This window comes from Canis lupus, chromosome 16, assembly GCF_048164855.1.
Source record: "Canis lupus baileyi chromosome 16, mCanLup2.hap1, whole genome shotgun sequence".
Classification (NCBI taxonomy): domain Eukaryota; kingdom Metazoa; phylum Chordata; class Mammalia; order Carnivora; family Canidae; genus Canis; species Canis lupus.
Window position 1 is genome coordinate 22,038,402 of NC_132853.1, and position 27,909 is coordinate 22,066,310.

The 27,909-nt window shown below is 49.2% G+C and overlaps 1 protein-coding gene and 3 long non-coding RNA genes across 5 annotated transcripts in view; 2 read left to right on the forward strand and 2 right to left on the reverse strand.

Moving 5' to 3' along the window:
- The window catches only part of ASIC2 (acid sensing ion channel subunit 2), a 995,000-nt gene extending 990,728 nt beyond the window's left edge, over positions 1–4,272 (reverse strand). The window contains exon 1 of one of the 2 annotated variants that reach the window (XM_072779487.1): positions 3,350–4,272. In XM_072779487.1, coding sequence (XP_072635588.1) covers positions 3,350–3,904 — 555 coding nt within the window. In that variant the 5' untranslated portion in view covers positions 3,905–4,272. The remainder of the gene's footprint in view (positions 1–3,349) is intronic. The other variant, XM_072779486.1, reaches the window with a different exon arrangement.
- On the forward strand, positions 4,143–12,655 carry LOC140606296 (uncharacterized). Its single transcript, XR_012008647.1, has 4 exons — positions 4,143–4,315; positions 7,375–7,458; positions 11,200–12,165; positions 12,458–12,655. It is a non-coding gene; the product is annotated as an uncharacterized lncRNA (long non-coding RNA).
- On the reverse strand, positions 11,149–12,496 carry LOC140606294 (uncharacterized). The gene is made up of 3 exons (XR_012008642.1): positions 12,228–12,496; positions 11,670–11,797; positions 11,149–11,423 (listed from the first exon to the last, which is right to left on the reverse strand). It is a non-coding gene; the product is annotated as an uncharacterized lncRNA (long non-coding RNA).
- Positions 12,656–12,710: 55 nt separating the features above from the next.
- Positions 12,711–23,302, forward strand: LOC140606297 (uncharacterized). Its single transcript, XR_012008648.1, has 3 exons — positions 12,711–12,912; positions 14,279–14,585; positions 22,915–23,302. It is a non-coding gene; the product is annotated as an uncharacterized lncRNA (long non-coding RNA).
- Positions 23,303–27,909: the final 4,607 nt, after the last annotated feature.

Below are 27,909 nucleotides of genomic sequence, written 5' to 3' on the forward strand. Positions count from 1 at the left end.
TCATATGACTCCTCTTCCCAACAACCCTGCGAGTGAGAAAGTCACGTATTAATAGCAGATGTTACAGGAGCAAGTCGAGGCCTGGAGGGGATATAAAACATGACCCAGGGAAGGAGCTAGAAAACGACAGAGCTGGGATTCAAACCTATTCAAGCCAAGAAGTGGCTTCTAATCTTAATCTTAGATCGTCCACCGTCATGGCCAGAGACACCCCATCCAGACCTCCATTCTTCCACTTGAGGTCAGTGGGGCAATCTTCCCCAAGCAGGCACTATGGAATCAAGCCCTGTTCTGCTTTTCCAAGAAGGACAAATGAGTGCCTATCTGCATTCACATCGTCCCAGGTGAGGGCTAAGAGGATACCTGCATCAGCATGGGACACACCTATTCACATGGTAGTCAGACATCCACACCTGGCTTCCTGGGACTTTTAACCTCCACAAACAGCCTTTCCCTCTGCTAGAATCACGGCTCATTCACTAATTAAAGGGTATTATGCACTTCACTGCACACCAGCTAAGAACTTGGAATAAGAAAGCTTATGCAAAAGCATTAACCCTGCACTAGGTATGCTTTATAGAAAAAGAAAAACAGAAAAAGCAATCCACCTGGGACATCCCCTGCCCCATACTCAACTTCTCTAATAAGTCAGCCAGAGCATGTAAGGCAAGAAGCCACCCAGTATAGGACTAACTCAGGTAGAGCCTAACAAGCCAAATGGAGAGGGATGAGCAGCAGAATGAATGAGCGAGAACGCCAGTGAACTAGATTTCTCCTGCAAGGTTCTCTGCCCTCTTGAGGTGCGAGAGCCCCAGAATCAGCATTTTATACCCCAGGCCAAAAGGGACAAGTGTACGAAGTGGGAGTGAGAAGGGTAACCCTTCACTACAAGGTCTTGGAACCAGCCTGGTGCTACGTCCCCTCTCATGGAGGCTCAGCATGGCTTCCAGTTGGGGTCACAGGGTGAGAAAGATCAGCTGTCCACCTGGGGCCTCCTCCAGATTTCCTGGGGTGGGTGCCCTTTATGACACTTCCCAAACGGCTTGGGGGATCCAACCCTGAGGCTCACCCCCTTTTCCCTGCTCCCTTTTCAGTGCTGGAGCAGGTCACACATCGAGGGTCAGTCCAAGGGGGAACACACAGCCAGATCCGTCCTGGACTTGCTGGGGAGGGAAGATGATGACGTGCCACTTAGTATTTAATAAACCGGGTCCATAAGCAATGACGTGCCACTTAGTATTTAATAAACCAGGTCCATAAGCAACTCTACTATTTGAGAGACATCCTGGAGAGGTCAAAGGTCCAAATAAGGCTTTAAGGCCTGATCTTTGGCCTCCTGGGACTCCAGTAACTCAAAAGATGGGCTAAGTGCAAAACAGCAAACAGAGGTCAAAGAACCTGTACTTGGAAATGGAACTTGGTCATGAATTGAGAGGAAACCACTAGTTGGACACGCCGATGCTTGAGAACTCAGTCCCGGGTCTGCTACTGACTGCAGTTTCTCTGTGAGCTCCGTGTGTGTTGAGGCAGACAGACAAACAGCTAAGTGCATTTCCGAGCTGCAGGTGCAGTGGTGAAGCCGAGAGTTGCCACGGCAGTAGAAAGCACGGGTGAGACCCAGGGATCGCTTCAGCCTCCAAGAATGAGGCATGCTCCCCTTCTCTCTCAAGCCACCTAGGATGTTATTTGTGTATGACATGTTTTAGGGTCTGGTTTGCTCCACTGAGAAGGGCTTCCAGGACTGCTGGTCCCTTTCCCCAGCTCAGACCCTCTTCCTCTTTAACATAAATATGCTACCATTGATTTTGTTGTGCTCTTTCTCACAATGTTTAAGACAGTAAAAACAGCTCCCCCGGGGAAACAGAGCTCTATGGGATGCAAGTGGCGATGCCCCTTCCTCCCCGGCACTCTGGGCTTCTCCAGAATCTCAGCCAACTGCAAGCACAGAGGCTGCAGGCAGAGACTGCTTGTGGCATTAACAGAAACTCAGAGCGAGAGGCCAGTAGGCAGTGGATCTGAGAGCGGGTGGGGAATGGATGCACTATCGGCATTAAGGGCATGCCTTAATTAGGCAGAGGGCCCAGACAAGTGCCGATGACAGAGTCCAGTTCCTTTGCAACTGCTGCACCTGCCATCCAGAACCTACCATTGCAATCCGGCTCCAGGCTCGGAGACTCAAAAGCTCTGGGTTCTCCCTAAAGCAGTTTTGAGAGTAGCAGCCACCCTGGGCTTCTGGAGGGTCCCATGGCCCCCGATGCCCCAGACTTGCCTGGAAATAGGGAGGTGTCCGTAGCTGCAGTCTGACCCCTCATGCCGAGTTATGCCTAGCAGCCCACCGATTGGACAGAGAACCCTGGCAGCGACAGCTCTCCTCCCATCCTTTCTCTGCCCCTCTAGGAAGCCCCATCCTGAACGTGAGCCACATCCCCCTCCGCCTTTCCTCTTTGCTCAGCTCCACACTCCTCCTCCAGGCTTTCCAATCCCACAGCTGCTCGCCCCCTCCCCACACCACTCCTCTCGCAACCACGTTGTTAAGCGATTGCACAGATAGCAAACCGAGCCTTTGAGTTTCAAGCCGAAGCTCTCAGACGAGCCAGCCTGGACCGCCTTGCCCTCACAGGCATCTCACTGACCATCCTCCTACACACGGGCCTCCACTTACACGCTCCTCTTGGGCCCAAGCACCCTGGACATCTCTCTGCTTCTGACCTGCCAGCAGACCGGACGGAGACCCGGGGTCCCCCGGGGTCTCCTCTCCCCACACGGAGCTCGGAATCCACACAAGAAAAGGAAGCACAGAGACTTCCACCCCCTGGGCAGCATCACCTGCTCCAACAAGCTTCCCAAGCCACTGGAACCACCCAGGCTGCCTGGGGCCCCACACCCCCTTCTCTGGCAGCTTTAGCTCCAGCCCAGCCCACAGGATGCAGTGCCTGATGCCACTTCCGAGCAGAGAAAGAGAGAGAGAGAGAGAGAGAGAGAGAGAGAGAGAGAAAATGCCACCTCGTCAATGACAAGCTGTTCCAATCATACAGCTCAGATACCAAGTGCCCTGGACAACGGACAGCTCAGGCCTCCTCCCTCTAGTTGGGAAGAGGCCATGTCAGCACATCTGGGAACGTGATCCCCAACCACAGGCCCCCTGCTCACCCTCCACATCTGACCAGACGACAGTGCCCCATCCCAGCAGGCAGACTCCTCCAACCAGTCCCAACAACTCTGGCCAACTACCCTCTCGGCCTTCAACTCAGGCACCAATCTCTCTCCTGTTCTGAAGCACAGGGAGACCCCAACGGGGTGCTTCTCAAGAGAACCGAGCTCGAGAGTAAGCTGAAAGCCAAGTACTCACCGTGGTGAAGTCCTGGTGGCCACACTCCTGCCCTTTGAACTTGCAGTAGAGCAGCATATCCTTCAGGTCGTGGCCCACGCGATGCAGGAACTCCAGCATGCTGAACTGCTTCGGTTTGTAGTGTTTGAAGTTGGCCTTCTGTCGCAGGGCCTCCAGCACCGTGGGGTCAGCCAGGTGCGGGTCCGGGATCTGCAAGTTGACGTCGAGCAGGGCCAGCAGCTCCCCGGCGTGGTACAGGTCGTTGGTGGTCAGCCTGGAGAAGCGGAAGCCGTTGAGGTTGCAGAGGGTCACAGCCGGGAAGACCAGGCTTTGGGCCACCACCTCATCCACCTTGGTGACATGCTGGTAGGAGAGGTAGTAGGACACCCTCTCGGAGCTCTCCACCAGCAGCAGGCCCAGGGAGCCCACGAAGGCCACGGCCCAGAGCACACGCCGGATGGTCATCGGCCCGTAGACGAAGATGTGGCGGATGCCGTGGAGGGTGGAGGTGTTGGCAAAGATGTGGATGCTAGAGGGCTGCAGGCTGCCCTCGCTGGGGCTCTCCTTGAGGTCCATGGGGACCCTGTGCAGTTCCGCAACTGGCTTCAGGTTGATCCAATTTCGGGGAAGAGTTCCCGGTCGTCGGGCTCTCTGCTCAAACCTTGACGTTCAAGGGAGAGAACCCGGCCCGGCGAGCCTCAGGCCAGGCGCCTTGAGTTTATCCTGGGAGCCCAGCCGCACGCTGCCAGGGGTGAGTGTTTATATAAACCCATTCAAACTCTAGCTCCTGATTTTTTCCAGGCGATAAGGAGGGCTGGTTTTATTTAGGGAGACACCAAGGTGATGTGGAAGAGATGTGGGTGGGAAGGGAGAGCTTAGCCAATGGAAATAAAGTCCTCCCCCCTACACACGCCACTAGAGACAAGATTAAAAGCGAGAGCGAGGGAGAAAAGGCTTCAAACAAGTCGCTCGGCAGCCCGGAGCCTGGTAAGCGGTGCAGACGGCCCCGCGCTGAGCATCCCGGGGAGGGAGCGGCCGGCGATGCACTGCGGGCGGGCGGGGGCGGGCGCAGCGCCGAGGCCCCGAGCCCCGAGCCCCGAGCCCCGAGCCCCGAGCCCGAGCCCGAGCCCCGAGCCCCGAGCCGCCGCCCCGGGCCCCGGATTCCGCTGGTCGCCGCCGCGCCCCGGGCCCCTCCTTACGCCCGGAGAGGAGGGAGCGCGCCGCCGCGGAGGGCCGCGGGCCCGGGGCTGGCAGGACGCGGGGCTCCGCGGGCCCCTCCGCCCCCCAACGCCGCCTCCGGAAGGAAGGCGAGACCCGGAGGGCTCCGAGCGCGCCGGCCTCCTCGGCTCCCCGCCCCGCACACCCCCTCCCTCGGGCTGCGGGGGGTGGGGGAGGGGCCCCGCGAAAGTTTCTTTTTGGCTTTTTTTGGAGGGAGCTAGTGGGGGCGAGGACTGGCCCTGGGGGTGAGGACGTGACCCCCTCCCCGCGGGGGGCTGGGAGGCACCTGACCGCCCGCATTCTGCCCCCAGGTCACACGCTCAGCCCGGGGGCTCCGAGGGGAGGGGTGGAACGGGCGGGAGGGGAGGAGCAATCTGGCACCACGGTGCGCCTCCGGGGGCCGGCGGGTGGAGGGGGACACTCCAGGGAGCAGGGAGCCTGGGGCCCTTGGAGACCCAGAGGAAGAGCAACAAGTAGCCCCCACCTCCTCCCAGAACTGCTGTCCGGAGGTTCTGTATCTGAAGCACGGACAGCTGGGGTTCCAGGTAGGGCTGGCTGCGTTCCCTTTGGGCGATGTGTGTGTGTGTGTGTGTGTGTGTGTGTGTGTGTGTGTTGTGCCCCAGGATTTGCCAGATGGAAGCACAGCTGGAGCCTGAGAGGTGGGAGCTAAGGATTGGGGTTTCAGCTGCCTACCTCCTTTTCCTGAAAAATACCCTGGAAGTGGACCCCTGCTAGCAGGTGGGTGTGGTTTGCCCCGTGCCAGGGATCAAATGGCTGGAACCTATAGATTCAGTGATGCTGAATCCCATCAGGAGAAAAGGAACAGGAAGTTCCAGGGGCCAACCCAATGCACACAGCCAAGCTGAGGCTGAGCCACAGGAAGGAGCCTTGTTGAGCCAACCTGGTGTGCCCCCGCCCCTGGGGCAGGCCAAGCTTAAATACTCCTTGGAAGGCATTTGAGAAGAAGGCAGGCTAGGGAATGGCCCTCTTGGTTTGTATCTACTTCGAAATATTTCTCCAGCCCATCTGCCCTCTTGCTAAACCAGATCCAAACAGAACAGTAGTATCAGAATGCTCTCGGAGGCAATAAACATGTGGCATTGAATTAGTGGTGTATTGATCCCAGGAGCTCAGATTGCAGACGCATTGCAAGTAAGCACAAATGGCAGAGGCTAGCCAACGTCACGAACGTGTCATCTCAGAGGTCCCAGACCCCTGTGTGTAGGGCTACCTAGATAGGCAGAGGGTTTTCAAAACCAGGGTGCCAAAATTAAGGATTACTATCCTGTGTCAAGACCTGTGTGAGGAGGTCTTATCTCACTTAACCCTTCCAGCCACCTTGACAGGCGTGTGTTGTTGTCTACCTCAGATAAGAAAGCATGACTCACAAGTGAAGTGCCCTGTCCAAGTTACACATACAATAAGTGTCAGGGCTAGGCCTTGATCTCAGGCATGTTCACTTCCAATACACCAACTCAGGAAGCAGATCCAGACACTCCTTCCCAAATGTGGGAAGGGGACAAGCATTTCTATACCCCACCTTCCCAATTACACACCTGCGCATGGGCGCACGCTTGCCCACGCACGTGCTCTCGCATGCATGCACGTACTACACATGTACCACTTCCTCGTGCTACATACAGAAAGCATCCCTATCCTTCTTCTCTACCAGGCCACATCCCTGTTGTCCATTTTTCAGCTCAAGATCCTCCTTTATAGGAAGACTTCCCCAATGAATCTCTGTAATTTTGGCTCATCAGCCTGTTTAACAAGTGTGTTGAACTCCAACTGCACCAGACACGATACTGGTTTTGGGGAAACAAAGAGGAAAAGAACACATTTCTTATTCTCGATAATTCAGGATTCAGGGCAGGTAGACGTGGTATTGGTTTGCAAACCAGTCCCTGGACATGAAGGGTGAGGAGAGATCAAGAAACAGGCAGACCTCTCCAGTGTAGTAGGTGGCACATTTTACAAACAAGGGAATTTAACCAGCAGCACTTGTCTTGGGTTTCACAAGTCATGCAGATCTCCACATCAGCTTGCCTTCTAGAACGTTCAATGTTTATGTAGAGGCCTTACCAGGATTCTGTCCCATAGACCATCTAGATGTTCTCAACCACACCTTGCTCTCTCAAAGCTCTGTCCTTGGGCACCTACTAGCGTGGGGAAGGCAAGCGGAATACACAGTCCAAGGCCAGAGGAGGGGGCGAGGAGCCTCTGATTGCCGTGTGTCAGGCTCAGGGTTAAGCAGTGGTCACGTCCTCTCAATCACCTCTTCCAATATTTCACCCCTCGTGAAATAAGGTTCTTATAATCTCACACACAGGCCCTCCTCCGCCGTGTGCCTGAGCAGTGAGCAAGAGGTTTCACCTGCATGGAGGTGGCTCGTTTTGGCAGCTATCTAGTTGCGTTGAGACAGGTACCACAGCAACAGTCTTGGCACATTCAAGAGAAGACACAAATTGGGATAATTATCCCCAAAACAGCTTTTTCCATGAAGTGCCCACCCTGTGATCTGAACCATTGATTTATCAAGTCCCCTAGTTTGAGGAACAGATCACTTAGGATGTTCACTTGTGTCCTCATGTGATTTAATAAAGATGATACATCAGCAGACTCATCAGGTATGAGCACACAACATTCTGTTTGGATAATGGCACAGGTGCCTCCTTGTGAGGCAGAAATAATGTCCAAGGCCATCTTATTTTGGAGGACAGCTTTTCCCATTAGACATTTCAGAGCTCGGTAAAGACAGGCTTTGCCGGTTTCCATTTAAGGCTTGCTGGGTGAACTCAGTAAGGACTTGTGTGTGTGCTGTCTTCCAGGCCAGTGGAGGAGACAAAGACAGTGGCCAAATGATTGTACCAGTGGAAAACAGAATGTGTGCACTTGGCCTTGGGGAGACGGAGGTTGGCAGTTTTAGGAACATAATCTGGCTTTCGTACCATACATGTTGGCAGCGTTGTGGGCGGAGGGGGATGTGTAGTGAGCAGCACTGTCAGGTGTGAGGAGATGGACTGAGGCCGGGCTATGCCAGCCCAAGCCCCCTATGTCCTCCCCCTCTCCCAGTAGTGCGTGTTCCATTCCAGACAGAGTGTTTTCAACTGGTTCAGTGTGCAGGATCTCCACGAAGATGTGAAGAGTTCCCCCTCACTGAGGGGCGCACAGCAATTCACCCATCTTGGTGGGATGCCTTATTGCAAATTCCAGTAGATAATGCCTCTCCTGGGTGTGATGGGGCTTGGTGTTTTCAGCTACATAGCACACTGATCCACAGTTAAGAGTCCAGGCTACTTCGAGAAACTTCCATACCTTATGGCATTGGGTGTCTCGGTAGGGGTCCCCATTCTGGCATATGGAACAACAGGCCATATTGGTTGATCACTCAAATGTATTAAAGCCTGGGACAGTTCTTTAGACTGCCTGGTCACAGTGATTTTACTTGTTAGTAATTTAGTCTGCTGCTTTAATATTGTTTTTCCTTTCTACTAAGTCACTGCTTATAGGTTTTAAGAGAGATGAAACTTCCATTCAACATCCTGTTCCTGTGCCCAGTCTTGCACATTATGACCTTTGGAATGTGACCCCTGATGACTATGTATTTGGCATGGGCATCAGCTTCTCTAATCCTCTGATGGTGGCAGCCTGGTTTTCGTGGTGATAAGGGAAAGCTTGAGTTAGGCCAAGTGTACACACAAACCAGGCATATTCAGAATCCTTACTCAGAGGGAAGGAGCCAGTATAAGCAATTTTCCCAGCTCTCACCAGCTGGAAACCCCGGTAGATAGCTCCAGACCCCTTCGGCAGTTGCCCCAGGCATTGTTTAGAACACACAAAACATGTGGGTACTGCATTAACCAAATCACTGTATTTCAAGGGCAATCCAGCGTCCTGGGTAAGATGCCAGCCCACCCGGGTGCCACAGTGGCCACTCTTCCTGTGCACCTAGCCAGCTGTATGAACTGAAGGGTCAGTTGCTAAGGCTTATACCTGGGCTAGGGCAGCAGCTTCCTGATTGCCACGGGGTGTCCGAGCATTGTGAGCTGGGAGGTGGAAGACAGGATTGCCTCAGGCCTTTGCAGATGAATCCAGATGTTTTTCCACCTTTTCTGACCTCATGTGGGCTTATTCATGATCATCCACCTCTCAGTTTCCCATTTTCCAAGCCATAAGGCTAATCCCTTTAGAATAGTCTACTCACTGCCAGTGCAGAGGGTGAATGGCCAGGACTCATGAGTAATCACGAGCCAAACCACCCTGAGTTTAGCCCACTGGCTGCTGTGGTTCCTTCCTGTTTCCAGGTGTCTGTATAAGAGGCATCAGCAGGAATTTCGCCAATGTCTTCCTACAGGCCACAAGGGCCACTATAGGAACTGAGAGGGTGGCATCTGGATGATCTACACACTCTCGTAGCCTAGTACTAGGCTAGGCCTAGTAGCACCCGCGTTTCTAGAAACTGTGGCCTGCTAAACAGGCTGCTCCCCGACTACAAATAGGCATGTTCCTCTGGTCACAATGGGAGTTTGAACCTTGGAAGAATTGAGTTGGCTAGAACACTTTTTCAGCCCATCCCCTGCTAGAAAGGGGAGCCCTTACAGTGATATGCTGTTCCTTGGTGAGAGGCTCCACCTGGAGGAGCACTGTGTACACTGCTAGGAGCTGGTGCTCTGTGAGGCGGTGTCAAGTTTTTGCCCCCTTCCAGAGCTGGGACCAAAATCCTAGTAGTATTTTCTCCTTCTGCCCTCTCTGTCACAGTGCTCTACCCCTCCCTTCTGGTATCACAGGCATACCAAGCTCAAAAGGTAGCCCTGCTTGGGAGATACCCAGACTTTTAATTGGCTTCACTAATATTCTTGCCTTCTCCTACCCCCTGTCCCACACATGCTCATAAGGGATGGAGGCACTATGCCAGGTAGAGAACAAAGTCTTCCCAAAGCCCCAAATGCCCACAAAGGCCCACACCTCCTTCATATTCGTAGGGGTTGGGTGGGCTTGCACCTTACCGACCATAGCCTCTGAGACAACTCGAGTCATCTGACCAAATGACTCCCCAAAACTTTACACTGGTACCTGGGCCTTGAATTTCTGTGGGTTCACCCCTCCCATTCTCTCCCCGGAGGCAAAGTCTGCAAGGTGTCCTGCAGGGCAGACCAGGCTTCACATGTTAACATTATATTAGCAACATAATGGGCCCATTTTTACTGATGTTTGAGAGGAGAGCAGAACCGCTCTGGAGCCACCAGCCAAGCAGGGAGTCCTGGGGAGGCGCCTAAAAGGTCCATTACTGCCCCTCCCACATGAAGGTAAATTGGTTTGAAGTTATTAGAATCCTGTACTTGTCAGTCTTTTCAAGAATCCTTATATATGCCAGTTTCCTGCCATATGTAGCAATTGAACCTGATGGCAAATAAAATATTTCTACACAGCTCTTCCGAAGGACCCTTTCTATTAGGTAAGACTCATTCACAATTAGCAGTATGGCTTATATACAAATATCAGATATTCCAGGATCCTTAAAAATGTTTTTGTGGTATTCCATTGGTTAACATTTTCCTCTTCAGTCTGGTTTGCAACACCTATTCCCTTGGCACTGTGGGTACATATGGGGGACTATGGGGACTGGATTTAGATTGGGTCTATTTGACCCAAACTTTCAGGCTCTGCCCTAATTTTGTGTAATTGTGGCTTTCTTGAAAGCAAAATTTCAAGTGTATAGCTAAACATTAAGGAAATTTCCAGATAAATTCATTTGCAAATCAGGCAATTTAACTCCCTACTTAGACAATGGGCTAGATTTTTGCTCTGGTACATGTATTTACTTATGAATAAATAAATGAAAGTATGGATGAATCCACTTTCTCTGATACCAATGCTGCTTTTCTGAGATGCAACAGGGGGGGCCCCTCTTCCAACCCTGGGGACTCTGAGGTCTACCCAGAGCCCAGAGCCTGCAGCCTGGGGAGGGTGAGGGTACAGAGGGTAGGCAGCCTGCAACCTCCAGCAAATGGTGACAGGTAGGAGGGTCAGGCAGCTGAGACCTACAATAGACTTGAATGCTAATTTGCTATTTAACATGTGCTAGATACATGCTACTGTCACCATCACTCTCTAATTTAAAAAAAAAAAAAGACACACATTCTTTTCTAATGTACAGATGGCTTTATTATTTCAAACTTGGAGGGGCCTTGGTATATGTTTTCCCCTGACTTGTCATTGCCCTAAAGTAAGGTTAAAGATCAATATTGTAAACCAGGGATCCCTGGGTGGCGCAGCGGTTTGCCGCCTGCCTTTGGCCTGGGGCACGATCTTGGAGACCCGGGATCCACGTCGGGCTCCCGGTGCATGGAGCCTGCTTCTCCCTCTGCCTGTGTCTCTGCCTCTCTCTCTCTCTCTCTCTCTCTCTCTCTCTCTGTGTGTGACTATCATAAATAAATAAAAATTAAAAAGAAATATTGTAAACCAAAGTGTGTCCTGTTGCTAGTTGGTTTATAAATACAACTGCTCTAATCCTATTTCTGTATCTCAGTGTACATTCAGCAAATCATTTGTCACTAAGGGTGTACCAAGGAGGGGCAGTAAGCAAAGGTGAGCATTCAATGTGTGGCTTATTGAGATTTTATTTATAGTTGTTTTATTTTTTTTCCTTCCAGGAGAAAACTGCAGAAGCCAGTCCACACAGAGAGGACTTTTGGGGTTTGGCTGCCAACTGATATGAGCCCTGGAATGGATTTAACTTGCTGTGTGGCCTTTGGAAAATCATGTAGCATCTCTGCGCTGTTTCCTTGTTTGTGCTAAATTATTGCTGAGGCCTCCTCTTGTGCCAGCTTTCTATGCCACTACAATTTGACACGATCCTTGACCAAATCATAAATTCCTGGTTAATGGGATAAAAATGAGTTAGAATCTGGGATTCTGGTCATTAACCCCATGTCACCATCTGCTGGAGCGGTGTGATGACAGGGTCAGGTGAATCCAAACCACCCAACACTTGTTAAACATGCAGATACTTGTTCTATCCACTCTCCACCCCCTCCTCCACCCCCACGGAATCAGAATCTCTAGGGTGCAGGGAAGGCTCTCCTCCTTTATGGGATTATGGAGGGCAGAGCAGGGATCCCACCAGAACCAGCCACATTCCAGGAGCTCCTGTCTATCAGGCATGCCAAGACATTTTTCCGGAGTTTTGCACTTGGATTTCCCTCAGCCTGGGAAGGTTTCCCCCACAGCTGGCGTCTTCTCATATGTCACCTGCACAGAGAGGACTTGGCTGGCCCCTCTATCTCCCCCCTCCCCCCTTCCTCCCCACTAACCCATCACTTGTTTCCTTTCCTTTTCAGTACTAATCATTTTTTGAAATTCATCTCCTCTTCTTGTGAATTATCTACTACTCCTACTGGAACAGAAGGCCCCACTCCATCCCCACCCCCACCCCCCAGGGGCAGAGACCCTTCCTGGGTGTTGGAGGCCATACCTCAGCATGAGGGGCACGGGAGATGCTCTGGGATGTGAGCATTCCCTTACCTCCAAGCCCAAAGCTTCTTCTCTGAGATGCAAGAATGGGGACCCCCTTCTGACCCTGAGAAACCTGTGTCCTGTCCTGAAGTCAGTTCCTGAAGGTGAGGGGCACCTCCTATCCCCCACCCCTACCCACTGTTTCCTGGGCATGGGGAGGGGGTACCTCAGTGGAGCCACAGCTGGAGGGTTCTGCAGAGGGCAGTGCACCGGAGAACGTCAGCTGGGGTTATTTGATGGAAAATCCTGACTTTGGAGGCTGTGAACTAGGTGCTCCTCCTTTCATGGACTATCCAAAAAATGGTGCTGGTGGAAGCTGGGGTCAGGTGCGAAGGGAATACTGCTTACTTACCCGATTAAAGAGTTATTCCATTTTTACTCTCCCTGCCTGAACAGACAGCCAACCTTGACATTTGCCACGCTAGCTTTTCTCTGTTTTCCTCACCTGACGGCATAATGATGTCATAAAGAAACAACTGAAACAGTAGGTGTTTAATAAAGGCTTGCTAATACGAAATAAGGAAGGCAATCACAGAAGGACCTCCAGACTCTTCCTTACTCTCAATCAATTTTTTGATAACCAAACATTGGTTTGTAACATGAATACTCACCCCCTTAGTACTGAATTAGTGGCTCTCTTGTTTGCTTTCCATAAGACACACCTACCCCTAGTCCTGAGTCAGCTGACCCCTCGGGGTGGGATGAGCAGAGGCTCTGGGGGCACACCCGCCCTATCCCAGTCCCCCTGGTTGAAGACACAGAGGTCCCCTCTCATATGAAACAAAGCAGGTCTGGCTCAAATCTACCCCCATGAGTAAAAGAACATACCCAGGACCCTGAGACACTCACTGGTAGGTCGTCCCTTCTCTGCAGGGTGTGAAAGTCCCTCCAGCGCTCCTCTGCCCCTCCTTCTATCCTCTATATTATGTTTGCCTGCTCTAAATATCCTTTACTGCGTGACTCTGTCTTTACATGTCCTCTTAGTTGAGCCTGCTACTGTTCCTGTCTCCCCTGGGAAGGAAGTAGGAGAGAGAACCCATTGCTGTTTGTTTTCTCTCAAACCCCAGAGCCACCTGCTTTACACAGAAGGACAAAGGGCCCTGAAATCAACCAGCCACAGACAGGCTCTCCACAAAAACTTTATGGGCACCCCCTTGGCCATAGGTGAACTGGCAGTGACAAGAACACCGAACACCAGAGAAAGACCACCAGTGCCTAAGAGCTGGTCCTGCCTTGCTGCCCAGGGGAGTCTCCTCCCACTACTGGCCTTCAGGAACAAGTGCTTAGCGGAGGTGGTATTTTATCCTACCTCTGTCACTTTGCTCATCACACCACCTCCTTGAACACTCACGAACTCTCTATTGCCCACCCACCCATCTTCTTAGGTCAACACCCCCTCCACCCTGCTCCCTTCTTTCTTCACCCATCCACTCTTTCAGGAGCTGTTCCAGCATATGTGGATCAGAGTGTGCCTCACCTCTGTACCCATTTGCTTTGACGACTTTTCTGTAGCTCCTGTATTCAGCCAACTTATTTACTCCCTACCCCCTTTTTTTTTATTTTAAGATTTTATTTATTTATTCATGAGAGGCACAGAGAGAGGCAGAGACACAGGCAGAGGGAGAAGCAGGCTCCCCATGGGGAACCTGATGCGGGACTCAATCCCAGGACCCTGGGATCATGCCCTGAGCCAAAGGCAGACGCTCAACCACTGAGCAACCCAAGCGTCCCTCTATTTCTTTCATAAAGCCCTGAGGAATAAAAGGAATAGAATGGGAATAAGAAAAAGAAAAACAGGATTAAGGACAAAGGAGCCTGGCATCTACATTATAATCATGTTTGTCTTTTTCTTGCTTGTATACACATTCAACTATAGGTTCACTACATGGGTATTGACGTGTCCAGCCCTGTGGCAGGCACTGCAGGGGAATAAGGGAGACATGAGAGGCACGCCCTCTGCTCTCACAGAGCTTTTCGCCTCCCTGGAACACAAATATCGCTTGTATAGATATGGCACTTGAGGTGACATGCTCCGGCAGGCGTTATCCTGTTTGGTTTCCCTGAGCAGGAGCAAGGTCACTGTGTCCACAGTGTAAAGAAGGAAACTGAGGCTCAGAGAGCTGGAGGTCACCTAGAAGACAATAGGAGGGTCTGGGGCTCAAGGCCTGGTTCCCTGACTCCAATCTTATGTTCTTTCCACTCTGCCATTATTCGAAGTAAGCATCCCCTGCAGACACATCACAGAGCCAGGACACGGGGAAGCAATGTGGCAGTGCGGCAGTGCCCGCTGGCCATGACAAGAAGAGCTGGCTCTGGGGGAAAGGAAGCCAAGGAAGGCTGCAGAGACGAGAGAGAGGCAAGGAAGAATGGGTGGGAGGTGGAGGTGGAAAAAGCTCCAAAACCAAGCCAGAAGGTGACACCATGGAGGTCACTTCAGCCCCTGTGTATCCCTGTCTGTTATCCGGAGGGCCACAGAAAAGCCAAAGGAGGCAGATTTTCAAGACCTTTATGGAAAGAGAATGAGGTAAGTGTCTTTTCACTCTCTCTGTGTATATATAAATATCAACATATGCATATCTCCTTTTTCTGTGTCTGATTATGCATTCAATTTAGCCTGGATTTATGGCCTGCTGATTTTGATCTAGGCATTTTGAGAAAGCAGTCTTGGAGGACACCAATAACTAAGGGACATCATTTTTCTGTTGTTGGGGGAGGTCATCGCAAGAGCCCCAGCTGACCAGCATACTGGGCCCAGGCGATCAAAGGCTTCTCAACCCCTCCCCCACCCCCATCCTTGGCATGTTCTCTCTGCCCACCGTTCCCACAGTGGGAGCTGCTTTCAAGGACACAGCCTTGACAATAAGGCATTGTTGAGAATATCTAAATGGCATATGTGAGTGAATCTAGTTCAGGCCTCTGCATAAACTTTGAGGATTCCGGCAGGTGATGCCTTGTTTTGCAGCATCCAAGACAAGCCCCTTCAGTAGGTTTCCTTGACTGTTAAGGCCACCACCTACCAATCTGGAGAGGTTTACCTCTTTTCTAGATCTCACCTCCATGTGCAGGTGCCAGTTTGCAAACCAAGAGTTGTCCCCAGGGGCTGGGCAGGGCAAGGGTCTGTGCAGTCTGCAGAGAGAGCTCTGCACTGTGGGATATCAGGAGACATGGCATTGAAATGTCCCACTAAGTTCCCTGCACAGACTGCATTGTCGTGGAGGGAAGGGAATCAACATGTACCGGGAGCCAACATCTCCTTTCATCTGTGAGGTTATTCTGCCCATTTTATAGACAAGGAGACTGAGGCTTCAAGAGGCAAGTGAATTGCCCACCATCCCACTTGAGGTGTGGAAATGACCTTCTGGTAAGAGTCCAGGGTCACTGAATCACGCTGCTGTCTGTGCACCTCATAAGGCCATGAGACCTGTGGTCAAGAGTTCAGGTGCTCACGCCAGATGGCTGTGGATTTAAGTCCTGGATCTACCACACCCTAGCTCTGTAACTTGAAGCACACTGTGTACTGTGTCTATCCTTGGTTTGCCATCTGTAAAACGGGGATGGTGAAAGTACCCACCTCATATGGCTGATGGAAGAACCTGAGGAGTTAAAATGTGTGAAGCACTGAGTATCCAAGAAAAGCTCAGTAACTACAGTTGCCATTGTGAACGCCCTCATTATTATTACTGCGATTGTCAAAAGGGGAGGTAGGTGACATGGAGCCACCCCTGTGGACCTGTGATCTTTCTCTGGTCCCCATGCCCCCTCCATCCTGTCCCCATGCAAAATGGCAGGTGTGCAGTCATAAGCCGGGATTTAAATATGAGGGCAGATGAGCAGAGCAAGGGTAATATCCACCTGTTGGGGGCCAGCTAGGACCTGTGGACAAGGAGAGGACTCTCCCAGTGGGGTTCATGGCCTTTCCCCCAAGATGGGTGGGGGAACACTCTGATAGGGTCACTTACACCCTATTAAGCATCTCCGATGTATCAAAGTTCTCCACTAGCCTGTGAAGATACAATACTCAATAAGACCTGTTCCCATGAGCTCTGGTACAAGCTTTTGCAAATATATTTTGCTGAATCTATTTCCTCCTTGGAGAAACAAAGAGGTCAGATGACTCCTGTAGTTCTTGCACACCTATCCCTGAGCAGTTCTGCAAACAATCATTCTTCCAGCTTCTGTTCCTGAGAAGAGCCTTTGGTCTTCCTAAGGCTGGGGACCTGGAAACTTCTCCTTCTTCATGCTAAGTGTATTTTTCTGCAAGTTTTAAGGAGTGAGGATCATCTCCAGACAAAGTCCAGTTGTCCTTGGAGGATGAACTTCCCTACCCAATTCACCCACCGGCACCTCCTATAAAAGCCCCAACCTCTTTCTTGAACAAATGATTCCTACATCTATATCTCTCTACAATACCTGCCAATCAAACTTCAAAACCAAATTGCCAACCACCTCTAAGCAGGTTCTGTGGGTGAGGTCATGGTAATAAATATTAGGAAGAACGGTAAAAGGAATCAGGCTGTGTTCTTTCATCCACAGAGCTTACAGCGGCCCAGTGCTGTGCACACATTTGGGACAAGGGAATGGATCTGTGATGGCACCAGTTATATGCAGGGGACCTAGAGTGGAGTTAGCATGAAGATTCCCATCCCAGTGCTGAGCTGACACGAAAACATTCTATGGCTCCCTCCAGATATAGCCAACTTTACTCCTTAAGACAGATGCTTTTTGTGTGCCAATAACTATGTCAAGAATTTACCTGGATTGCTTCAATTAAGGGGACTTTCTCGACTTGGGCACTGTTCACATCTTGGGCTGGAATTCTATGTCATGGGGATGCTGTCCTATAGGATCCTACATTGTAGGATGATGAACCTCATCCCTGACCTCTACCCACCAGATGCCAGCAGCATCCCATCCCCACTAATAACGTCTCCAGACTCCTAGAGGCAGAATCACTCACTCCCAGTTAAGAACCACTGAGCACATCATAATATAGTCCAGAGGGGTGGGTGCTATTGTTATCTTCACTTTATAGCTCTTCCCTCTCTAAACTGAGGCAAAGCAAAGTTAAATCATGTGTCCAAAGTCACATTGCCAGGAAGAGCTGGGAGCCAGCCAGTCTTCTTCCACAGAGCACACAATTGCTGTCTTTATGGCTTTGCCTATCACCGCATGCATGGTGCTAAGGACTCGGTGATGTGCAATAACCCCACACAGAGATGGACCATTAGTCACGGCCATCCCTTCTGTTGTTACTGCATTATACTATCTTTCTTTTGATGAGCCATGCAACAACCCTTCCTGGTAAGTCTCACTCCCATTTATAAATGAGCACACTGAGACCTGGATCAACAGGAAGAGATTGCCCTCAGGTCACAGAGCAGGTGGGCTGCAAGAGTCCAGAGTTTGGACCATGTCTTGTCATTCTATGTCCTCCACTACTCAGAGAGTGGAATAAACACTGATTAAACCATGAGAGACAGGCAAGGAACTTAATAAAAAATAAATGCAAATCCTGGATGATGGATATATTTAGGGGATAAATTATTATGTGATGGTATAAAAATAGATCAAGGGAAGGCACATGAAATTACAAGCCTGACTGTGTGAAAGATGGGGAAGGTGCATGGAGAGCATTGGGTACATTTAATTAACTTTGCTGGGAAAACATTCTGAGGCTGCCACCTGAAACTAAAACATTCACAGTCTTCACTCAAAGTAACGATACTGGTGGTCCTATAAGGAAGAGTTATAACCCAATAGAGCTTGAAGTCATTGATTAAAACAATGCCAGTGCCTAAGGGGCAATCTCAGTTCTAAGGGAACCACGTACTATTTGTACATCAAGTGGCTTCTGTGGGCTGCATAGGAGTGACGTTGAAATGTCTCACTAAGTTCTCTGCACAGATCAACATCTCAATTTGTCCTGTGAAGTTATTCTGCCCATTTTATAGACAAAGAGACTGAGGCTTCAATAGGCAAGTGAATTGCCCACCATCCCACTCAAGGTGTGGAAATGAACTTCTGGTAAGAGTCCAGGGCCACTGAATCACGCTGCTGTCCATGCACCTCATAAGGCCATGAGACCTGTGGTCAAGGGTTCAGGTGCTCATGCCAGGTGCTCAGGCTGTGGGTTTAAGTCCTGGGTCTACCACACCCTGGCTCTGTAACTTGAAGCACACTGTGTACCGTGTCTATCCTTGGTTTGCTCATCTGTAAAACGGGGATGGTGAAAGTACCCACCTCATATGGCTGATGGAAGAACCTGAGGAGTTAAAATGTGTGAAGCACTGAGTGTCTAAGAAAAGCTCAGTAACTACAGTTGCCATTGTGAACGCCCTCATTATTATTACTGCGATTGTCAAAAGGGGAGGTAGGTGACATGGAGCCACCCCTGTGGACCTGTGATCTTTCTCTGGTCCCCATGCCCCCTCTATCCTGTCCCCATGCAAAATAGCAGGTGTGCAGTCATAAACCAGGATTTAAATATGAGGGCAGATGAGCAGAGCAAGGGTAATATCCACCTGTTGGGGGCCAGTTAGGACTTGTGGACAAGGAGAGGACTCTCCCAGTGGGGTTCATGGCCTTTCCCCCAAGATGGGTAGGGGGACACTATGATAGTGTCACTTACCCTGATGATGCATTGCTTGCAGGTCCTCCCTACCCTGGCCTCTGTCTTTTGTGGGAGTACATAACACAAGGATCTGCACTTTAAACCTGTATCTACTTAAGCCCCAGAAGAGCCTCATAAAATAATTTATTTTGCTTTCAGAAGAAACAGTGAATCATGGCCTCACTGGGCTTCAGCTGTTTTCACATCTGTTCTCACCTTGACATCCAGCAGCCCCACAGGTGTTGGGATGTACATCTCACAGGTGAGGTGCCTAAGGAGCACGGAAATAAATTCATTTGTTCCTAGTTTTGATGGAATTGTGAGCATTTGGAAACAGTGCACGGATGTGTACTCTCAGAAGTTCTCCTAAATGGTGTCAACTGTGGTTGGAGAAATGGAAAGGGTTTAAGGGGGGCTCTTGGTCTGAAAACGAAAGGAGAAGAACATAAAGTAGAATTACCAACTTCCCCATCTCTAAAGTCCTTTCAATGAGCTGCACCTGTCTCAAGGTCACCTCCCTGATATTTTTTATACTATTTAGTTCCCTCTTCCGGTGGCTGCCTCCCCAGCTAGAATGTGAACTTCTGGAAGATTCACACCACTTTCCTAGCACCAATATCAGCTCTTACATGTAGTTAAGACTCCATCAATGCTTGTTGAATTAATGAATGAACCTTAAAAAAAAAAAAACTGTTGTGCTTCTTGATTTTTCAAAAGTATCTCTGGGTCTGATAGTCTTCAATATAAACAGAGATATCCAACCACAGATGGAAGAATTTCTTTAAAAAGTAACAAAGTCAGGCCTATAGCATCTGAATGTCCTCACTGTCAAACAGAATCATCTCACTAACCATAAGCTCTTTGAAGTTACAAAACATGCCCTATTGAGCATTATAGCCCCAAAGGCTAACAGAGAGTTAAATACATCAGAAAGGCTCAAAACCATTTAGAAATTTTTAAAAGTATGGCCTCAAAAACAAAACAAACCACAAAACTTCAGCACATATTTGCCCTTTATTTAAATATTCACTGATTTACTCCCTTGTACTGAGCTCTTGGGTATAATCCACACAAGGGGGGCACCTGGATGGCTCAGTGGTTGAGCATCTGACTTTGACTCAGGTCATGATTCTGAGGTCCTAGGATCAAGCCCTGCTTCGGGCTCCCTGCATGGAGCCTGCTTCTCCCTCTGCTTGTGTGTCTGCCTCTCTGTGTGTCTCTCATGAATAAATAAATAAAATCTTTTAAAAAAATAATTCACATAAGGCCATCCTGGACACCACCCTCCTCAGGTCCAGTCTAACTAGTGCTTTTACACAAAGGAACTTCCAACAGTCACATATTCTCTGACAGTGTAAGATGGACCACAGATCAGGAAAGAAAGAAAGAAGAAAGAAAGAAAGAAAGAAAGAAAGAAAGAGAGGAAGGAAGGAAGGAAGGAAGGAAGGAAGGAAGGAAGGAAGGAAGAAAGAAAAGAAAGAAAGAAAGAAAGAAAGAAAGAAAGAAAGAAAGAAAGAAAGAAAGAAAGAAAGAAAAAAAGAAAGAAAGAAAGAAAGAAGAAAGAAAGAAAGAAAGAAAAAAGAAAAGAAACCTTAACGATCGCATGCCTTGCCAGAATAGCCCAGAAACCACTAACAATTATGTCGAAGCCATTACTGCAAAGCCAGTTAGCTTCTAGAGTTACAACTGTACTCTAGGAACTTCAGTTATACTCCAGAGAGGTCATTAGTTACTGTAAACATGGTATTGAGGGCAGTGGTGTCCTTTCCAGTCCAGATGCCCTCGGTCAAGTGTGATAACAGGAAATGAGGGAGAAAATAATGAACCTCGTGTGATTTTGGCAGGACTCCTTGCAAAATCACCTATATGCACTTTATATTTCTTTCAGTTGAGTAAAGGTATCAGTTTTTCAAAGGTTCTTTCAGAGGTTTTTCTCCTCTCCTCTCTTCTTATACCCTTGCCTAATTTTTTTTTCTGACTCTCGATCCATACATCTTTGCCTCCCTTTCTGTCCTTTATTCCCCTCTCCCTTCACATCCCCCCCGCCAGGTACTGCCGGTGACAGTTTTGCTGGGGTTTTCAATACCATCATCCTCATACCAGATCCTAACTCTCAGCAGAAAATCAGGATTTCTTACTTCATAAAGGCTTTTCTGGACTTTGTTTCAATTAAGTCGGTATCACCAATCCCAGTCCTTCTCTGACTCTACTCCAACCCAGGTAATCCCTACTAGTAACTCTGTGCTCCTGGCTGCAGCAGATGCCCTGGCAGCAACCCAGCGGGCTAATGACCCACATGGCCCTGGGAGTCAGCTCTAGGTCCCAGTGCAGTCTCCACCGTCCACTCCTGTATATATAAGGACCTTTGAATGGCTCACCTGTGAAGTCAGGATGACAATATCTACTAGATTGTGAGGAAAAAATTGGAGAAGCATCTAAAGTTCCTTTCAGAGTGTGGGTTTCCATGAATGTTAATTCCATTCCCTGAACCCGAGCCGCGGTCCATCCTCTTCTTTCAACAAACATGTACTGAAATCCGAGTAAATACAAAGCATTGTGCGCAAAGTAAGTTTTGAACTGCTATGACCTATTTCACCAATGTGGGGTGCAATTATAGCCACATAGTTCTGTTGGGAAAGGAATCATTCGAGCCATTTCTCCTAACCAGCATGAAGTCCAGAATCTTCCTCCTAGATGTTACTATATTTTCCTCTGCATATCCATGAACCCCAAGGCATTGTCAGTTCCTTGAATGGGAGGGCAGATTCCTTAGACTGCACGTGCACTTGCTCCTTGTCACAATAGGGGACTGCTGAAGAGCCATCTCTCATAGGTCCAGAGACCCTGGCCCACCGAGGCTCAGGGATGCCAGCAGGTGCAGGCCTGGAATGTTCCACAGGGGCACTGCGTCTAGGCCAAGGTTACAGTTCTGTTAGCTCACAAACACACCTGCTCGGCCACTGTCCCTAGGTTTGTACCCCGTGTCAGCGCAGTGGAGCTGAGAAGCTTCTAGTCTAACCCACTGAGCAAGCCTCAAGCACTCTCCCTGACTATTCTGCGAGCTTGGTGAAGGCCATTAGGATCAGGGTTACCTTCTGGGCCCCATTTCACCCCGCAGGCCTAGAGGAGCCCTTTAAAGTCGGTCCACACCTTCCCAGGTCCCTGCACAAGGAGGAGAGAGAGGCAGCTTCTGTTCAAGTTCCAGTAAGTTCTCCAACACGCACCACATCCGATTAGAACTCCCCGCAGCAATACAGGTGCCCCCTCCCCATAGCGTCTGCTCAGTGCTATCTGCTTGGGGCTCCTTCACAGAGAAGGGCTACAAGTGCTTTCCCCAAACAATTGTAGTGGCATATGACCAAAGCAAAACAAAGCACAGGCCTGAGGAGCTTTCACTCCAGGGAAGATGTCAGTGAATTCCCAGACCACTCCAGATATAATGCAAGTTCTCAACTCGATTAGCCAAATCCCACCCCATCAGGAACGCCTTGAGAGAGACAGCGAAATCCCAGGTGCCAGGAAAAACAAGAAGAGGTCACAGATGCATGTGCAGGGCACAGCTGCCCTGAGCAGCCCGAGACCATTACAGACGCCTCTGCTGTCACACCTGCCCCCGCCGCCCCGCCCCGCAAGAGACAGCCCTTCACAGAGTCTTGGGGGCGAGGGTGATGAGGCTTTTGAGCTAACTAGGCTGTGGATGGACCTGGAAGATGGGCGGATTTCTAAATCAGTGTCCCTTTCCCCTCTGTCACACACTGTGAGTAAATGTAGAATTCAGGAATAGGGGACTGGTGCCAAGAACAAACACCCACCCACCTTCCAGTTAATTCCCTTTAAAACACAAGGACTAAGGCACTTCAGCCTTAAACTGTGTTCTCTGCACCTCCCTCCTTTCCAGGGAAACGCAGTTAAGTGCTGCTACAACATGTCCTCTCCATACGTGGAAGAATGTGAGGGGGAGGGGTCAGTGGGGTTTGAATAAATAAAGCAGATGAGGCTTAGCAACAGTTGAAACATGAGGAAATTGCTTCCAGCAGTTTAGAGTTTTGACTTGACTCATAATTTAACCTTGAATATAGTCTTCAAAAATCATTAAGTCCTCAAAGCCTTCATCTCTAGCAGTGATTAGCCATGATGCACTAAGCAGGATGTTAATATATTTATGTCTGAGGAGGCATGTAATGCATGAAAAATCTATTCATTCTGCATTCATTTCCTGACTATTTACTGACTGCTTGCTCAGTTGCAGGCACTGCGTCAAGACCTAGGAGATGCAGCAGGGAACCAACACACGGCCTACCTCTCCACAAGCACCTTGCTGTCCAGTAACAGCAGGGGACAAGGAATTGGTGCTTCTGGTGTACCTGCTGCATGCCAGAAATCGTGCCAGGAGCTTCTGCACCCATTGATCCTCACACCAACCAATTTTTCCTATTTTATGTATCAGTCAACTGAGGCTCAGAGAGGTTAGATCTTTTACCCAAAATGGTTAACATCAGAAGATCCAGCATTCAATTCATAGTCTGTCTAATTCCAGAATCTGTGCAATTCTTAACACTTTCTTTCTCCAAGAGCCAAACACTCCCTTCTGTACCAAGTTCTGTTTTCGGAGTCTGCCCCATCTGTGGAATGAAATGATGAATGCAGAGGTGGCTGTGCCTAAGCTGGCCCAGGCTATTCTTCTATACAATATGCAAACTGGTGTCTTTTCATTGAAAATCATACTAAGGCAATCAAAGGGATGAGAAGAGAGGTCAGAACCCCCTCTAACAAGAATAACAAAGAAACAACATACAAAGAGCAGCCACACTTATTCTAGTGAGCCACACTTATTCGCTGTGAGTGACATATGAATGGCTCTTCATCCTCACCGCAGCCCTACCAGGCAGACATAGCATCATCCTCATTTTACAGGTAAGGAAACTTAGGCACAGAAAAGTGAAGAAACTTGTCCAAATTCACACAGCTAATGAGTGGGTGAACTGAGATTTGACTCCAGGGTCCAAGCTATTAGAATGACAGACGGTATTTCTAACAATGATGAGACAGACAGATAGACAATAGCTACATCCACACAAGGACTTCAAGGGCTCAGCCTCCGGAAGACCTCTCGGCCCATTACTCTGGCAACATAAGGGCAATCTGGTCCCATTGGAAATGTTCTGCCGAGATTGACTCCAGTTCTTCCACGAGGGAGGAAAATTGGTTCTCTCTATATATTTTTCTTTTAACCAGGAACACATGGCACTGCTGGCTGCCCTTAATGGTCTGGGCACCCTGACCTGTTACCTGGCCCGAGGCAGAACAGAAAGCTATTCCTGGTTCTGGGTTCTCAAAACTTGCTTTCTGAATGTGCATTACTGGTAAGACTCAGGTAGGGCTGCATCCTATAGGCTCTTGGCACTTTTCACGAGGGAGGTGGGAGTGGGTAAGAAAGAGCAAAACTTCAGTGTTACAGGGTTTTCTTCATCCCTCCAGTTTTTTCTAAACTCCCCAAATAGTTTAACCTGAACTGGGCCATTGAAGATGCTCTGGAGCTGGACTCCTGCCTGCCTCACTTCCTAGCCTGTGGCATCCAACCCTGTATGTCCTCAAAACCCCGGACCACTTCCCAAACAAAATAGCTAAACTATATACAGGGAAACCATATATCACATCAAAATCCAGGTACTTTTGAAATGGGAAGGGAGCACTGTTAATAGTGAGGCAGGAACAGTAGGCATACAATGGGACTGTCCCAGTCACACCTGCATCTAAGGTTATCCTACTTATAAAGGACCATCTACATGACAAGCACAGCTCTAAGTGCCATACACAGAGTACCTCATAGAATCCTCACAACAGGCCTAAGAAAGATGAACTATTGTCATCTATGTTTTACTGGTGAAGAAACTGAAGATCAAGTTCATATGGCTGGAAAGCAGGCATTGTCCTTCACCTCTGTGCTCTAGTTCCCATTTCCTCCACATCACCTGGCCCCCAGCAAGGGAACAGGATGCCCCTCCCCTGACTCTGGCAACTAGACTAGGTCTCTGCCAAGGGGAAGGAGTCAAAGAAAGGAAAGGAGGAAGAAGAAGGATGGTCAGGGAGGAGGGGAGCTCTAAGGGCAGACCCGGCTACCCAGGCAACTGAGCAACACAGGGTTTCTAGTGCTGATCTCTAGCCCCTCGATGCATTCTCATGACTCGCAGGATCTGCATCTGGGGCCTAGTGGTCACAAAGCGACTAATAATCCTCACATTCCTGCCTCTGCTTGTGGTGGTAACCCTGTCAGAGCCCGAGGTGAGGATAAAATGGGAAGATTTCCACATCTCAGCCTCCTTATCTACTTACCCCATCCAGTTGTCCTCCCATATCTCCCCAAACAATGGATCAGTGAAACCCAAGAAGCTTCCCAGTTACCATGGAAATGGCAAGGCTGCATCTAACAGGAAGTAAGAACGGAAGAAGTGGATTCTACAGCTTCCTTAGGCAACCCTGAGCAAGTTCTCCAATTACCCTTTGCATCCAGAGTCAAGGATTTCTCGGGGCAATAGGCAGTGCCCTGAGGTTTTCAGTATCCTGAAACTAGCAGCGGGTTACCACATTTTCACCCTGGCTCTGTCCCAGGTTCACTATGCAGAGCCAGTCAGGCCTCCTTCTGCCAGCCTGATGCCTGTGGGAGAGTCATTCTGAACTGGGAAGGAGACAAGAAAGGGTTTCCCTAATGGTTACACAAAACCAGTTATTGTCTGAAGCAAACTCACATTGGGGCAGCAGCGGAGGGGGCTGGAGGGAGAGACCACAGGGGGAGGTCTGACCTGCTCATCTTTCTATAGATCTCAAAATCAGCCATGGTGGGGACCAGCACCAGGTAAATCTAAAGTGTCCCACCATGGCAGGATGGTCTTACTTACCAGGCAGACTCATCCCCTTTCTACCTAGACCCATCAATGTTACAGGGACTCAAGGCTCAAGGGAGTACAGGCAGGATGGGGGAAGGTCTCTGGAATGGGCATCAGCAGGTATAGTGCTGCCCTGGAACTCCCATTCACTGTGTCCTAGAGCAGCTTGCTCCCTGTTTCAGACCTTCCTTCCTTCCTTTGGAGATCTCTCCTGTCTCTGAAATTTAGTGTTTTTTGAGACCGAGTGACAAGGCACAGGATGCTGTCCAGGAGGCATCAGAGATGCCCACGAGAAAGGAGGGGCTAAGGCTCTGAAAGACATACTGAGGGACACAGCCTCCCAGGTTTTTCTAAAGACTATCTAAAGATAAGTTTTTCTAAAGACTATCTAAAGATAAGCCTGCTCCTGCAAGGTGTGTTAATCCCTAACCCCTTTATCATGTATTTAAACCATTTGCCTGACCATCCAACTCTTAATTAGGTGTGTAATTGGGGAGTTGGAGGTGATGTGTAAATGAGCATATAATCCCTGGCCTTCATTTTTCTGATGCCTTCCAAAGTCCTCCCACAGATAAGACCCACACTGTATTCTTTTGCTTTTGGTTCATTGCCTTTCCCACCTCATTTTCTAGCCCCAAAGGCTTGAGGGTCAAGTGCTCAGGGTCTTTGTTAAAGCCCCAACTGGAAAAGGATCGCTGTCCCTCCACCTCAGCATGATACACACACTAGTAAGAAGCAACCACATGCTGACACACACATAATCCTGTGCACAGTCCAACACTGAGTTCAGCGTGAGCTTCAGGTTCATTTCTGTCCCTTCATCTATTTCTGTTATAACTGCAAGAAGCAGAGGTTTCTGGCTTCTGTTCGTGGTAAGAGACATTTCATTTCCTCTGCTGCCACAGAAGCCAGCTGAGGGATCAAAGCCAAGATTGGGTTTCTAGGCTCTCCACAACTCCTTCAAGGTAATTCAAGGCTGAGAGGGTGCCCCCTCTGCCTACCACTCCTTCCCTTGTGTCTGAGGCACACGGGTGACTAGAACACACTTCCTTTCTTCGGTCTGTTCCCCAGGCTCAGGCTCCAAAGGTTTATTGGCATACGTCTTCATTTATTATCTCTCCAAAGTCTTTGACCCAGAGCATACCAAGGTGGATATCCCCATTTCACAGAGAAGACCAAGACGGAGAAGAGTGGGGACGTTCTTATCATCACACAATTAATATATCGTAGCTATAAGCATTTTTTAAAGTAGGTTTCACATCCAGCATGGAGCCCAAGTTGGGGCTTGAACCCACCACCCTGGCATCAAGAGTCAGACTCCTGATCAAGTGAGCCACCCAGGCTTCCCATAACTAATAACATTTTATTTAATTTTTTTAAAGATTTTATTTATTTGTTTGATAGAAAGAGCACAAGCAGGGGGAGCAGCAGGCAGAGGGAAAGGGAGAAGCAGGTTTCCACTGAACAGGGAGCCCGATGTAGGGCTCGATCCCAGGACCCTAGGATCATGACCTGAGCCGGAGGTGAACACTTAACCAATTAAGCCACCCAGGTGCCCCAGCTATAAGCATTTTAAATGCAAGTTTGACCCCCAAACCTATGGTATCTAGTACTCTGTTCCAGGTTTCGGGGTGCTGATTGGTGGGTAGGAGCAGGCAAGCAGTGAGCGTGGAGGTGGGAGTGGGTCAAGAGTTAAAATGTACCGGAGAAAGGAATGTTGCTTATTTTTTCTGCAGTGTTTCCTTAGGTCTTCTTTCCTTTCTTGGCTGAGAGCATGCATTATTTATCCCTCACACACAGAATTTTTGTAGTCGTAATAAAGGTCAGAAGAGGAGAAGAGAGTTATCTAAATCCACAGCTATATTCAGGCACACTTAGAATGACATATCGAGTCTAATGGAATTCATTTGGGAACAAAATAAAGATGTGAGCTTTGGTGTTTCTTTTTTCCTTCTTCCTTTATTCATTTCTTCCTTTTGTATTTTTTTATAAGAAAACAAATCACAATCAAGTTTGTACCTCTTCTGGACCAATCTTTCTTCCTCCCTCCACTGACCCCAGTGGTATTTTCATGCATCATCAGGGAAACTGGAGAATTATGTGACCTAAATTCTCTCTGGTGTAAGCTTTCCCATCTCCGATTTTGTCATCAATCCCCCCTCCACTTTGGGTATCTTCAATTTTCTCCTTTGAAATCCTCAAACCTATTCATTTAAATTAAAGCAATAAATATATGCTCTTTGCAATTTGAGGGCTCCACTTTGGGGGCATCAGGACATAAAAGCAGATAGATAGGATTTGCAGTTCGAGAAAAGCTGCCCCCACCCCCACTCTGCTGGTACTTGCCTCTTCTG